The sequence below is a fragment of the Neltuma alba genome, unplaced genomic scaffold, assembly GCF_004799145.2.
Source record: "Neltuma alba isolate B1F8T4 unplaced genomic scaffold, ASM479914v2 tig00011283_pilon, whole genome shotgun sequence".
In the NCBI taxonomy this organism is placed as follows: Eukaryota; Viridiplantae; Streptophyta; class Magnoliopsida; order Fabales; family Fabaceae; genus Neltuma; species Neltuma alba.
The window spans coordinates 473,011-486,602 of NW_021635992.1; the positions used below are offsets into that span (position 1 = coordinate 473,011).

The 13,592-nt window shown below is 35.3% G+C and overlaps 2 protein-coding genes across 2 annotated transcripts; both read left to right on the forward strand.

The window, feature by feature from the left end:
* Positions 1–1,915: 1,915 nt before the first annotated feature.
* On the forward strand, positions 1,916–6,650 carry LOC114711219 (E3 ubiquitin protein ligase DRIP2-like). The gene is made up of 7 exons (XM_028895589.1): positions 1,916–1,956; positions 2,344–2,451; positions 4,259–4,742; positions 4,937–5,370; positions 5,461–5,511; positions 6,298–6,370; positions 6,486–6,650. Exons 1-7 carry the CDS (start codon positions 1,916–1,918, stop codon positions 6,648–6,650), a joined length of 1,356 nt encoding a protein of 451 aa, XP_028751422.1.
* Positions 6,651–9,974: 3,324 nt separating this feature from the next.
* Positions 9,975–13,264, forward strand: LOC114711198 (ATP sulfurylase 1, chloroplastic). Its single transcript, XM_028895562.1, has 5 exons — positions 9,975–10,560; positions 11,335–11,740; positions 11,989–12,249; positions 12,339–12,425; positions 12,777–13,264. The coding sequence occupies exons 1-5, from the start codon at positions 10,067–10,069 to the stop codon at positions 12,912–12,914; spliced, it is 1,386 nt and encodes a 461-aa protein (XP_028751395.1). The 5' UTR covers positions 9,975–10,066; the 3' UTR covers positions 12,915–13,264.
* The last annotated feature ends 328 nt before the right edge of the window (positions 13,265–13,592 follow it).

Sequence of the window (13,592 nt, forward strand, 5' to 3'; positions counted from 1 at the left end):
TTGAAGAAGTTGAAGTTTAAGGAAATTTATGTGTAGTTTCCGTGGTTTTTTATGATATATCCAAAATAAATTTATCTTCAATACCTTTTGTCAGAATTTCAATTCGGTTGCTGTTCTTTCTGGGTTTGAATTTGCTGCTACTTTAATTTGTTGCATATTCAATCAATATCATCATTTAGATTTGATTTAAGTAATTGTTGTGATAGTATAGGATGCAGCCTGCTCAAGAGTTTAAACATCACTGTACGTAGGATCTTTAACAATGCGAATATGATTGTGTCTATAACAAAACTTTTGTCTTTGAATTTTTATATTTAGAGAATTTAAAGTTATATATAAAAGATGGCAAAAAATTTGGAAAAACACAGAATTCTTCTCATCTTTTTCTGCTCCTCGTAGTTAGTTAAAAGTTAAGGTATTTAATGTATTCTTTCTTAGTTTCATTAAGTGAAAGAAGACCCAACTCCAAGTTGTTCAGAGGCGTGATTGATTGCTTACGTTTGGATTTACACAACCCCAAAAAGTTTGAATTTTCTGCATAATAAATAATGGTTAGGACTCTTTTTTTTTGTCAACAAAGTTTAGGACTCTAGATTGCCTCCAAAACTCAGAGTTTTAAACTTTTGATATCAACCTAAGGTAGTCCTATCTTATAAGAGGCCTGATTTTTCACTATAATGGCACAATGCTGTAAGAAAAGAGATATTGACTTACGAGTGAGGTGCACTAGGAATCACTTGAGGCGTATGATTTTACTCACGTCTATCTCTGTCTTTGTAACATGGTACTGATGTGAGAAAAATTTATATATTCCTACATACCTTATAATTATTTGAGGAGGCCAAAATAAAAAAAGACATAATTTGTGTCCTAGGGTCACTTAATCCATATAGACATGCCTTGAAAATATGTGAACATATTTTTTAATCTCAAAGGATTGTTGAAGACTTTGGGCTCTCTGCATGGTAAGGAAATGAGTCCACACAACATTGGTCGTATTTGTTTGATCATATTCCCCTTTAATTTCTTCCTCTAATTTACCTAATTGCTAGATTTCAAATCTCATACATTATACAAAATTCAAAGAATGTACTATTTATGTATATGACCTCCTGTCGTAGGTCTTATAATTAGGATCAGTATAAAAAATTTGACTTGCTATAAATTTTGCTCTTGTAAACAATGTGATTCATTATAGATCTTACAAATTTTTATATAAATTATACTCCTCCGGTCCTTAATATAAGACCCAATTCTTGAGTTAGTTTTGGTTCTAAATATAAGACCCATTTCTCATATTTATTAATTTTTTCTAAATTACCCCTATGGATACTCCCTCAACCATAATCAAGTAGAAGAGGGAGAGGGGTATTAAGAAAGATGATTATGGTGTTTCAGGAAAAATGTGTCACTTTTCTTATAATTAACTAACTTACCTAACTTTTTTAATCTAATCAAATTAGTTAAATGGGTTTTATATTAAGGACCAGAGGAGTAGATTATAAAATATTGTTACTCCATGTGTGTATGTGAGTTATACAATGAAGGGAAAATAGAGTTCTTGAAAACTTTGGTGAATTATAAAACTTAGCCCTCAATAGTATGAGCTTTTCAAGTTCATCCGATAATAATTGGGTTCTTGAGTTATGCTTATATGTAAAAAATTTATAGATATTATTTTTTAGTGATGAATATATGGTTGAACTTCATGCAATGCATGAGTTTGGCATCTAATAGCTGAATTTTATGTTGTATTTTAAATTTAAAATATAGCTAGACATCAAGAAGGACTAAATTAATATGAATGAAAAAATTAGGAGGTGGAATCGAGAAAATTATTAGGTTTAAGTTTGATTAAACAATTCTAAAGAAGACAGGGTCGCCTTTGTCAACGACTCCTTTTCGTTAACACATTATGTCGTCGTCGTCGTCGTCGTTCGTACTACCATCTCTTTCGTAGAAGCGCCTTCACGTTCACAAAAGCTATAATCAGCTGTTAGTCTTTTGAGCCTCGAACAAATCAATAACTCTTCATTATTCTCATTGCACGAATCGAACAAGACGCACGTCCATTACTTCAAATCCAAAAACCCCCCACACTGTGTATTTTTCTTTTCTTCCTCTTCTTTCCTCGTTTCAATCCTATTATAGCTTGGGATTGTGGAACCCTTGGTTTTGGTTGGTCGTGGCTGCTATGTTATTTCTTGTGATTCTTCTGGGATTTTTCGTCCTTAATGTTGGAAAACGTCGTGATTTTCTTGCTTTGTTGGTGACATGCACCATGCGAGTACGTGAGTAAGGAGGTGTGTTTTTGTGCGTTTGTTATGTGTTTGTCGTTATCAGAGACAGCGACGGAGGAGCAGAGAAAGAAGACTATGACAGGGACAGAGGGACAAACCATAAAGGTCAGGAGGACGAAGATTTTGCGATGCCTGTTGTGTCCTTTATGTGGTAAATTATTCAGAGACGCCACCACTATCCCAGAATGCTTGCACACCTGTAAGTTCCCTTCTCTTTATCTCTCTCTCTCTCTCTCTCTTTCTCATGCTCTGTTTCCACAATACATTCTGATCTTTCTGTCAATATTATATATGTTCCACTTTGTGAATCTTTCCTCATTCTTGATTCCCTTCCCCCCCCCCCCCTTCGCGACGTTTGGAATCTGAAAAGCTTAGCTTTCCAAACCCTCAAAAGCCTATTTATAGAATATTGATTCTGGAGGTTGTTATTTTTTGCCTGATTATTATCTTATTTAAGTTTTAACCTGTTTCTTCTGATATCTTGGTAGATTTTCATTTGAACTCTTTCTGGCATAAAGCATTACGTGCCATGTAATGCTATTTATGCATGATGTGATAACTGCTAAAGTTAAAGTAGAGCTACCTTTCCATGCATGATGTATCTTTACGTCAGTCTTACACACTTCAAATTTTCCAAAAAGTACTTTCATGTTTAAATAGATCAAACTGCCTTTTTTTTCATTTTTTTCTCCTCCTTTTGCCTATGGAGCTGCTTCCACGCAGCATATTCTCATGGAAGTTCTGTGGCTGTACTGAGAGGAACCTGCACACTGAATTCTACAGTAGAAGTAATTGAAACTACTCAGGATGACATATGTACATCTCTTTTTAACAACGAAAGTATACATGTGTTCGTGCATTTCAATGTAAGCTTATTCATGACTGTCTTCTTGTAATTATGATTAACCTTTTGTCTGTACAGGATTCATATTCTTCACGAAAAGCATAATTGATGAGCCTCTAAGATTCTAACTTTTTGAGAATTCCTTTATTTTTTCCCCCCTCACTTTTTCTTGCTGCTTCTGTTACTTCGGCTTGTGATTTCACTTCTTGCATTTAATGAGCATATGCTTATTAGAGGGTATTGGTAGAAACTTGATCTTGACCTCCTTCCTCTTTCCTTTCTCCGTAATGTTAAATGAATGAACGTGTGATGCATGTATTGCTTCATTGCAAATCAGAATATTACTATGTGCAGCTATCTAAATTTTAAATTCAATTTCAGTTTGCGGGGAATGCATAAGGAAGAAGTTCAGAGATGAGCGTCAGACGCATTGCCCAGAGTGTAATACAGACCTGGGTTCTTTTCCACTGGAAAAGCTAAGGCAGTCACCAATAACATAACTCCTCTTTTGGATCCATTCACTGTATTATTCTGATATTAATATACAGACATCACAGTTTTAAGAGAACTTGCTATTTTAGCTTATTTACAAGTAAATGGATAATGGGTATATTAGTAGAACTATTTCACTTCCAGTGTATTATTATGTAGTGGTATGGTCAATTAATTTTTTTTTGATACCGCATGGTCAATTAATGTTCACATGCAAATGAACTGCTTATACTTAATCTGGTCTGGTTTAGAATTCTGGAGTTTTTGGAACCTAAAATGTGTGCCTCGCCCTCCCTCAACCAGCCCTTTTCTTAGTTCTGACGTATTATTATGGTTGAGCTGCTAGTGAAGTAAACTAGGACAAAACTCAGGTCTACAGAATTGTACTGATCATTATTCTGATTAAGATCAAACTATATCCACAAAATAAATAACATATAGGGTCAAGCTGTTAAATTTTGTGACTGCATGTACTTACCTTTTACTTAAATTTGAGGTTTTGCCATCCTACCTGATAAGCTCGTTGGCCAAACCTGGTATTTTTTTTTTCCTATGGAATTTCTTCCTTCCTGTTATTTTACATGTATTTGGCTAATTTCTTCGCTCTCTTCCTAATTTACAGGGCAGACCATAATCTGCAAGATTTGAGGGATAAAATTTTCCCTCATGAGGAAGAAAATGCTGAGGCACCTGAAAGTGTGCCTGTGCCTTCCTTTCCATTGCCATCCAATTCCAAGAAGAAGGAGAGGGTTCTTCCTTCATTAAGCACCAGTCCAACTAAGCTATCAAGCCATTCTTGTATAGTCGAAAGAAGGGCGAAAACCGCAGCAAAAAAATTTTTGGATGAACAAGAATCTGCTCTTGCTGCCTTTGAGTTGCAGAAAAGATCAGCCGCTAAGAAACATGGAAGACTGGATGGGATAGAAATTTTGGAAGGCTCTCCTAAAAATTTATCAAGAACAAAATCTGTAGCAAGGAAAAAACCCATTCCAAAAGAATACATTCCCTCTACTAGTCAACCTCAGCCTCAAAAAGTAGCAGGAGATAACAAGACAGAACGGGAGCACTGTCAGCCCGAAACTGAAAATGTGACAACTGAAATTGAGGTGAAGAAAACAAAGCTTTCCTTCTGCTGTCTTATTTTCTTTGAGCTCTCTTTGCATTCTGTAGTACACCAGTTTTGCCATTTTTTACTGAAAAATCTGATGGGAAACAATTAGAGATTGTCCTTCTTTCATGCTAAATGTTTTCGAATCTCTGCCTCGTTACATAACTTGTTTCCTGTCCAATTTTATATTAGAACCAGAAGACTTCCTTAGAACCAGATTTGAACCAGCAAAAAGTGCCCAATGAAAATTCTGAGAAAAATGCTGCTACATGGAAAGGAAAAGCTCCTATGTGGGAGCCCTTGAACTACCTGATGGAAGCTGCAGAAAATGCGAAGTCTACGGAGTCCAACAATATGCAAGCAAATATTAATGTTGCAGTGCCTGTTGAACCTTGCAACAATAATTCCAATCCTACCAAAATTATGGCAGCTAGTGATCAAAATGAGGCAACTCTGGTTCTACCAGATCCCATCAAGGCTAAGGGGTTGAGGATCAAACAACAAAGAAGGGTCAAATTTGCTCAGGACTTAAATATTCCTGCAGAACCTGTATTTGCTGTTTCAAGCATCCAAAGCAACGAAAGAATCACTCCAATATGGTTCTCGTTAGTTGCTTCTGAAGAGAAGTGAGATTACATTTCATAGAGCTTCTATTCTCTTAAAATTATTTTAGCTTTCTAAACTTAAATATCTGAGATATTAATTACTGGCTCCAGGGATGTGCGTGCACGCTTGCCACAGATACCTTCCTGCTACCTGAGGGTCAAGTGAGCATCATTGTCCCTCTTCTCACTGCTTTCCTTATAAATTTGAACTAGATTTCACAACATATTTGTTTATCTGCTTGATTCTTCTGTGTTAAAGGAGCAAAACTCGTATATCTTATATACATCCTCCAAATCATGCCATTTGTCTACCTTGTATTGTTATGTGCAAAAGAAAAGCTGGTGACTATCACCACTCACAAGACCCTTTGCATTTGTCTGATTTTCTTCATTGTCTGCTTAGGCCGCATTTAATGGTGATCCATGCGTTGCTTCTGATTCTTTAATTTTTGTGAAAGACATACTGATCTTATTTCTTTAGGTAATCACAGCATTTAAAGCATACTGCTTCAGAAAATCTGGTTATGAACCTCAGTATTATTTTGAACTCATAATTCAAGTTCAACAGTCTCACTTATTGGTAGTCCATGATTCACAGTTACTGGTCTGAAAAATTAATTCATCATAAGCATGTGTGTGAGAATTCTTGCGTTCTATTTAGTGCAAAATTCTATATGCTGCACAAAACTAAACGCCCAGAGCTTGTGTGTCAGTGTGTGTTCTATTGTTATGAGCTTCATATCGAGAGGCCTCACAAGTGTGGTACAAGTCAAGAGGTTCTCCCTCCTAATAGGCTAATCTTATAGGCTAGGCTCTTTCTTCGGACTTGTATTCATAACTCAGATGTGTCCATGCACATACACACAGCTACGTACTAAGTTACATCCACAGGTGTGTCCCGTGTGTGTGAGTCACAGTGTTCACTGACTAGTCTTGGAATTATAACAGGGATGTCAATTTACCTGTTTCATTCATCAAGAAGTACATTGTGAAGAAGCTTGGCCTTGCAAGCGAAGATGAGGTGAGTGCATTTCGAGCGATTAACAATTCTAGTGTCTCTAGTCTCTATGAAAACGTAGGAACCAGTATCTCATTTCTCAGAAGCTGATTGACTTCAGTGAACATGACTGGCACAGGTGGAAATCTCATTAAGAGGGAAGCCATTGTTACCTTCACTGCAGCTGAAGCACGTAGCAGAGATGTGGTTAGAGACAGTGCCTAAATCTGAGAAGATTCATTCCTTTGTTGGGGACTCGGCAAAGGAGTTTGTGATGGTTCTTTCGTACGGTCGAAAGGTCTAAGTCCCCTCATAGAGTCATAGCCTCAAAGATTATGTCAAAAGAAGATTGAAAATTATGGCGTTTCAATTTAGAGGCATACTTGTGCATGTTTGATGGATGCTTTGTGGTGTGCCAAGATTGTTGTTATATCTTGGCTCCAAGAGAAGGAGACAAAATTAGAACTTTTATTTTAGTTTTTAAATATAATTTAATTCATTTGGATAGAAATGTTTATTAGCCTTGAATGTCACAGATTGTAAACTATGTCCCCCTCTCTCGGTTTCATTGCAATCATATATCAGTATAAAACTTTAGGAAATAGCATTATTTATAAATCATGAACAATATGACTTAACTAACTTCTCTTAAAGGTGAAATTAAAGCATGCAGTCTAGTGATTTCCTAGTTATAAATGCTACCAGTGATTTGGCTAGAATTTCATTTTTAACTACAGCACAAAGTATAGAAAACCATTCTCTCTCTGATCACACACACACACACACACAAAACAGCAGTGAAGCAATTTCAAATATTATGAAGTTTCTAGAAATAATTTTATGTAATCAATGGATTAAATGGAAGGTTCAAATCATTCTGTGAGGCTGAAGTAATTAAACAGCGGGCATGACATTAGTCAAGTGAGCCGATCTGGTCTTTTCCAATCGGTGTAATGATCAAAAATCAATGTCAACAAATTTTACATATTTGTAATTGTACTCCTCCGGTCCTTAATATAAGACCCATTTAACTAATTTGATTAAATTAAAAAAGTTAGGTAAGTTAGTTAATTATAAGAAATGTGACATGTTTTTCCTAAAATATTATAATCATTTTTATCAATACTCTCTTTCCCTTTTCTACTTGATTATAGTTGAGGGAGTATCCATAGGAGTAATTTAGAGAAAATTGATAAATATAAAAAATGAGTCTTATAATTAGGACCAAAACTAACTCAACAATTAGGTCCTATATTAAGGACAGGAGGAGTAATATATATATTCCATTCTGTCCATAATATAAAAAGTTTGCTAACTTTTCTATGAAAGTTTAGTTAGTAAATTTGTCCTAAAATGTTATACTTTTTCTATTTTGTCGTTAGAAAGTGATAAAGTTGCCATTAACATTACACTTTTATTATCTTTCATCTCTATCCTCTTTCTCCTACATTTAACAAGGGTGAAAATAAAAAAATTATATTAATTATTTTGACAACATCTTATATTTTGAATCATAATTTTCTTTTAACCGATGTCTTATATTATGGACTACTAGAGTACTTTTACCTAAAGAGAAATGAAAAATTAGGAATATCAATAATGATAGGTAGCTCTAATTTTGATAGAATTACATATGAATCAATGCTTTTATATTTTTTTATATCTATTATTAAAAATATAGAATCACATGTGAGTTAGTTATCAAGATTTTAACGCTAGTTATTAATAGAGTACAATGATGTCATATAATTTATATAATTGATCCCAGCTAATAGTATAATGTTTGGTGTAATTGTAACAGTAGTAGTATTAAAAATATTATCAATTTTAAATATCAAACATCAATTTTTAAATTTGAATTTATCAGTAAAATAACAAAGAGTTATCTAATTTTTTTTAAAATAAAAAAGTTGAAATCTTTATTCATAGTCTCAATATTAATAATCATCGTTGTAGGCGCAGGCCGCCGGTGAGTGGTGTTGAACTGGGCATACGCCCCACTTGGTTGAAAATAGGTTGAAGACTGGTTTAAAAAAAAAAGTGAGTTCAAAAAAAACGTGATCATAACCATAATAAAGTGGAAATAGGACAGATTTAAAAAAAAATTACTCCTTACAGTTTTAAATATAAAACCCATTTTGTTATGTAATTTATATTATAAAATGAGTTTTATATTTAGAATCAAACAAGCAATAAAAAAAAAAGTTGGAATAGTCGACAAGATACATCATGAGTATGAAGTTTGAAAACTAAGATTGCAATCCAAATAAAGCATGAATGGGGCTGCAAAGCTAGTTTGTAATTACAATTATAAGTATTTTATAAGGACTCATAGCTTATATCTAACTTTTCAATAGTAATTTAAAAAATACAAAACCAGAATGTAACAAGAGTCTTGTTTCGATTTACACAAAACATATTCATAACTATTTTTATTTGTGATCCTAAATAAAACCTAAGTATGTTTTATACAAATCGAGATAAAAGTTTTCTTATATTTTTATCTCATATTTTATAAGTGATGATTTAAAAGCCGCCTATAAACTATTCTAATCGGTGTTAAAACATTCGGGATCAAAATAGTAGTAATAGTAATAGTAGTAATAATAATAATAATAAAAAGATAGAGAGACAAGGAACAGAACAGGAAGGCGGGGGTGGATTTGGATGAGCAAAGCAATGAGGTCACTTTTCATTATTTATTGTCTCCTTTCACGCCATGTCTGTTTTTTTAATGAAACTTCCTTCAAGCAACATGCCAACCGACATCCCACCAATAATCTTTTGTGTCTTCATCCATAATTTATAGAAAATTTATATATAAACTTGTAGTTTAATACCTCAACTAAAACTATCCTTGTTTTAGTCTTTTATCCTTTAAATAATTAGTTTTTAAATGACAAGTTTTTATAACAATCATTCACCTTAATGCTTTCTCCAATTCATAATATAAGATGTTTCTAATTAATTCATAAGAACCAATAAAAATAATTAAAAATGTCAAATTTGTCATGAAATTTAATATTCTTAATGTTATTTTTATTAACCATACTAAATTGTAATATCGTATTAATTTTTTTCATCTCTAGTTAACCTATTAAATATGGGGCATATATAAGAAAAAATATTTAATTTTCATTAAAATTATCAAAATATCTTATAAAATAGATTAAAAATTCCTTCTAAAAATCTTTTTATAATATGAATCAGAAAAATATATTAATATTTAAGAACGTGTTATCAATATACAAAATTTTAATCTCATCACGTTTTTTTGCTAACAGTGTTAAAATTAAAAATGCACTTTATAAAATTAAGAAGCCAAAAACAAAATCTCACATAATGGACTTAAAAATACATTTTTTATCGTTTAGGCAATTATGAATATGAATGAACGGTGAATACTGATCAAGTCAGGGTAGTAAAGGTAATTTCCCCTGCTTCATCGGACTTTGTTGACTTGTTCACTGTCACTAGACACAACAGTGCCTGCAAAGACTCGTCCGTTTATGACAGAATCAACAGGGAAACGCCAGAAAAGGGTCCAGGTTCATCCCCCTGAATCCAGTGGCTTTCATCAAGTTCCCTCCTATATAAACAACACATCCTCTACGTTTCCACGCAAACCAAACCCAGATTCGATTCTCCATCCCCTATCCTATTTCGCTGCCTCATTCTTCTCTTCACGTTGATTTTCTTTCTTTGTACTCAGTTTGTTCCATGGCCACGACAATTACTTCCCAAACTACCTTCCCATCTCATTCTCTCTCCAACAGCTTCCACACCCATTTTGCTCCTTCCTTCAAGATTTCTCTTGCCTCCAAGCAGAAACCCTATCCGAGACTCAGAGTCTCCAACGCGTTGATCGAACCCGATGGTGGGAGGTTGGTGAATCTTGTTGTTGAGGAATCTCAGAGGAACAGAAAGAGGAGGGAGGCTTTGTCTATGCCCAGGATCCAACTTTCCAAGATTGATGTGGAATGGGTTCATGTGCTTAGCGAAGGGTGGGCTAGCCCGCTAAGTGGGTTCATGAGAGAGACGGAGTTCCTCCAAACGCTTCATTTCAACTCGCTTCGGCTCCATGATGGATCGGTTGTGAACATGTCTGTGCCGATCGTGCTTGCCATTGATGATGAACAGAAGCATTTGATCGGCGAGTCCAGGGATGTTGCTCTCTTTGACTCACAGGGCAATCCTGTGGCCATTTTGAAAGAGTAAGACTCTACATTTCCTCTCTTCAAACTCGTAAATACTGAAAAACTAGTGCATATTAAAATGAAATGACATTACTTTTTGACGTTTATTGATCTTGTGGTTGTATGTTTAATCCTTGAAATTTTTCTATCCACATACAAAGGCTTAGTTGGCTTCTTCATGCAAGGGTTATCTTTTCACAGTGCTAAAGATGATTACGTGGGTATAAGATTTTGTGAAGAATAGAAAGAAAATGGGAAGGAAGAGACCCCAGAATTCAAATTGGGTATACCTGGGAATGAGTCGTTTTCATACTTGATTGACTACGAATTGATTATGCAAGCTAACCTTGACAAAAACATTGAAAAATTTCCAATTGTTAAACATTTGACCGCTCTTGCGTGCTTAGAAACCACTGTTGTGTTCCGCAGGGAGCGTCGCACGGACTTGAGCTCTTTGGTTGACATTGTGGATTTTATGATCTGTTCGGCTTGCCTTTAATGTACTGAAATTTATCATGTTTTGTGTTTGTGGTAAATAATGTCAGGCTTGTTTTAGTTGATTGTTGCGCACAACTAGGTTTATCATTCAAGGCCCATTTTGACACACAGTGATCCAACTTTTGTATCATTCCATTCTTTATGTGTTTGACAGTATTTGGTCTAAATCCACGTTAGTCATCTCAAAAATTTTACACATGATTTCTGCAGTGAAAAATACTATCATTATGTTCTCAATTGGTCAATTGCAATTGTTCCATTGTGGCTAATAAATTGTTCTTTCGGTTATTTTAGTGTTGAGATTTATAAGCACCCCAAGGAAGAGAGAGTAGCTCGTACTTGGGGAACAACTGCTCCTGGCCTACCTTATGCTGAAGAAGCTATAACTCATGCTGGCAATTGGCTGATAGGGGGTGACCTAGAGGTTATCGAAGCAATCAAGTACAATGATGGCCTTGATCGTTTTAGGCTGTCTCCTGCAGAACTCCGTGAAGAGTTCACTAGACGCAATGCAGATGCCGTGTTTGCTTTCCAGCTCCGAAATCCTGTTCACAATGGTCATGCTTTGCTGATGACTGATACTCGTAAGCGACTTCTTGAGATGGGCTATAAGAATCCCATCCTCTTGCTCCACCCACTGGGAGGATTCACTAAAGCAGATGATGTTCCGCTCAATTGGCGTATGAGACAGCATGAGAAGGTATGCATAATGTCAAGCGTCAATGTAAATTTGTTGGAGCAATACCTTTTGTTTTCTTTTCATTCTCTGAAAAAAAATAACAGGATATTGTGCTTGCGTTCTATTTTTTTGCATGGCCCACTGGAACCTTCTTGGTTAGCCAAAGAAAGTAACTTGCTTACTAAGAAAATCAGTAAACTTCCCTAATGAATGAAATTATATTTCCTTATAAGATGAAAATCACATGATATTTGTTTTTTTTTCATTAGGTGCTTGAGGATGGTGTTCTGGACCCAGAGACGACAGTAGTATCAATATTCCCTTCTCCCATGCACTATGCTGGACCAACTGAGGTACAGTGGCATGCAAAGGCTAGGATCAATGCAGGGGCAAACTTCTACATTGTTGGTCGGGACCCTGCAGGCATGGGCCACCCAACTGAGAAGAGAGATTTATATGATGCTGACCATGGCAAGAAGGTGTTGAGTATGGCACCTGGACTCGAGCGTCTAAACATTCTTCCCTTTAGGGTACTTGAATACTTCTCTTCCTTATCAAGACAAGCTTTTAGTGAAGCTATTCTTTGACATCCCTGGTGATAATATCTGTCTGTCTGCAGGTTGCTGCATATGACAAGACTCGGGGCAAAATGGCTTTCTTTGACCCCTCTAGGCCTCAAGATTTCCTCTTTATATCAGGAACCAAGGTATGTGTAACAGCATCATGCCCTTCAGCTCAGTATTTTTAGGATTCTGATCCTTTAAATTTCAGAAAGAAAAAGATACTGATGTGATCCTTATCTTAGAAAATTAGTACGATCTACTCATGCAAGGTTTTGAACTGTTGTGTCATTTTCTTTCCAAAATCTCCACTGTAAATTTTCAAGAACTTCAAAGCATCACAGTCCGTGTTGGTAGTAGGAACTTTAATAAGGTCAAATTTAGAGAATACAGCTCCGTTTCCTAGGCTAAAAGGATGATGCTTATGTGAAGATGTTACTAGTCTATTTTTATTTGTTTAACAATGTCTTGTATCTTAACTAAGTTGATTTTTCCAGATGAGAACGCTCGCAAGGAATAAAGAAAGTCCGCCTGATGGATTCATGTGCCCTGGTGGCTGGGAGGTTCTGGTTGAGTACTATGATAGTTTGGTTCCCTCAAGTGAAGGCAGAACACCAGAGGCAGTACCAGTTTAGTTTAATCAAGTTCGTTGAATTATACTTTCATTCTGGTCGGGAGAAACAAGTATGTATTCTCCTAAAGAAATCCCCACCTGCAACTGTTCTCTTCCCCAAATTCCCTGCAAAAGAAGGATGGAGAATCTGGGAGGCATTGATTCAGAGATGCAAAAATTTGCTTCCACCTGTTTTCCGGCACTGCCTCTTGCATTGTCAGACTGATAAGTGATAGTGCAGTGTTGATCGCTAACCTGTTCATTATTGCATGGTGGCTGTCCTATTGTTCATTTCTGAATTTTGAGGTGGGAGAGAATTTTTGGTGTAATCTTGAATGTTCTTTTTGGGAAATAAGTGATTTTGAATATTTTTTTTTTTTTTTGGGTTGGAAAAGTGATTTTGAATATTTTAAGACCGTATTGATTCACACACCTCTTGTGTACTTGCGAATTGTCGCTTTATACAAAATCAATAAATTCTATATGATATATTTGTGTGCTAAGATTGAATAAATATGAGTATATCTTAAGTAGAACCATGTTGGTAACGAAATCTGAACATTCTATTTTTTGAGTGTGATCTATTAGAGGTGTAGGGATGCTTTAGACACTTGCTTTTAGCCCTCCTGAGTTTATCAGCAGAAATTTCCGCTGGGGATCACATCAGGAGGCTAAGAAAAATCTCATTCGCTAGGATGAG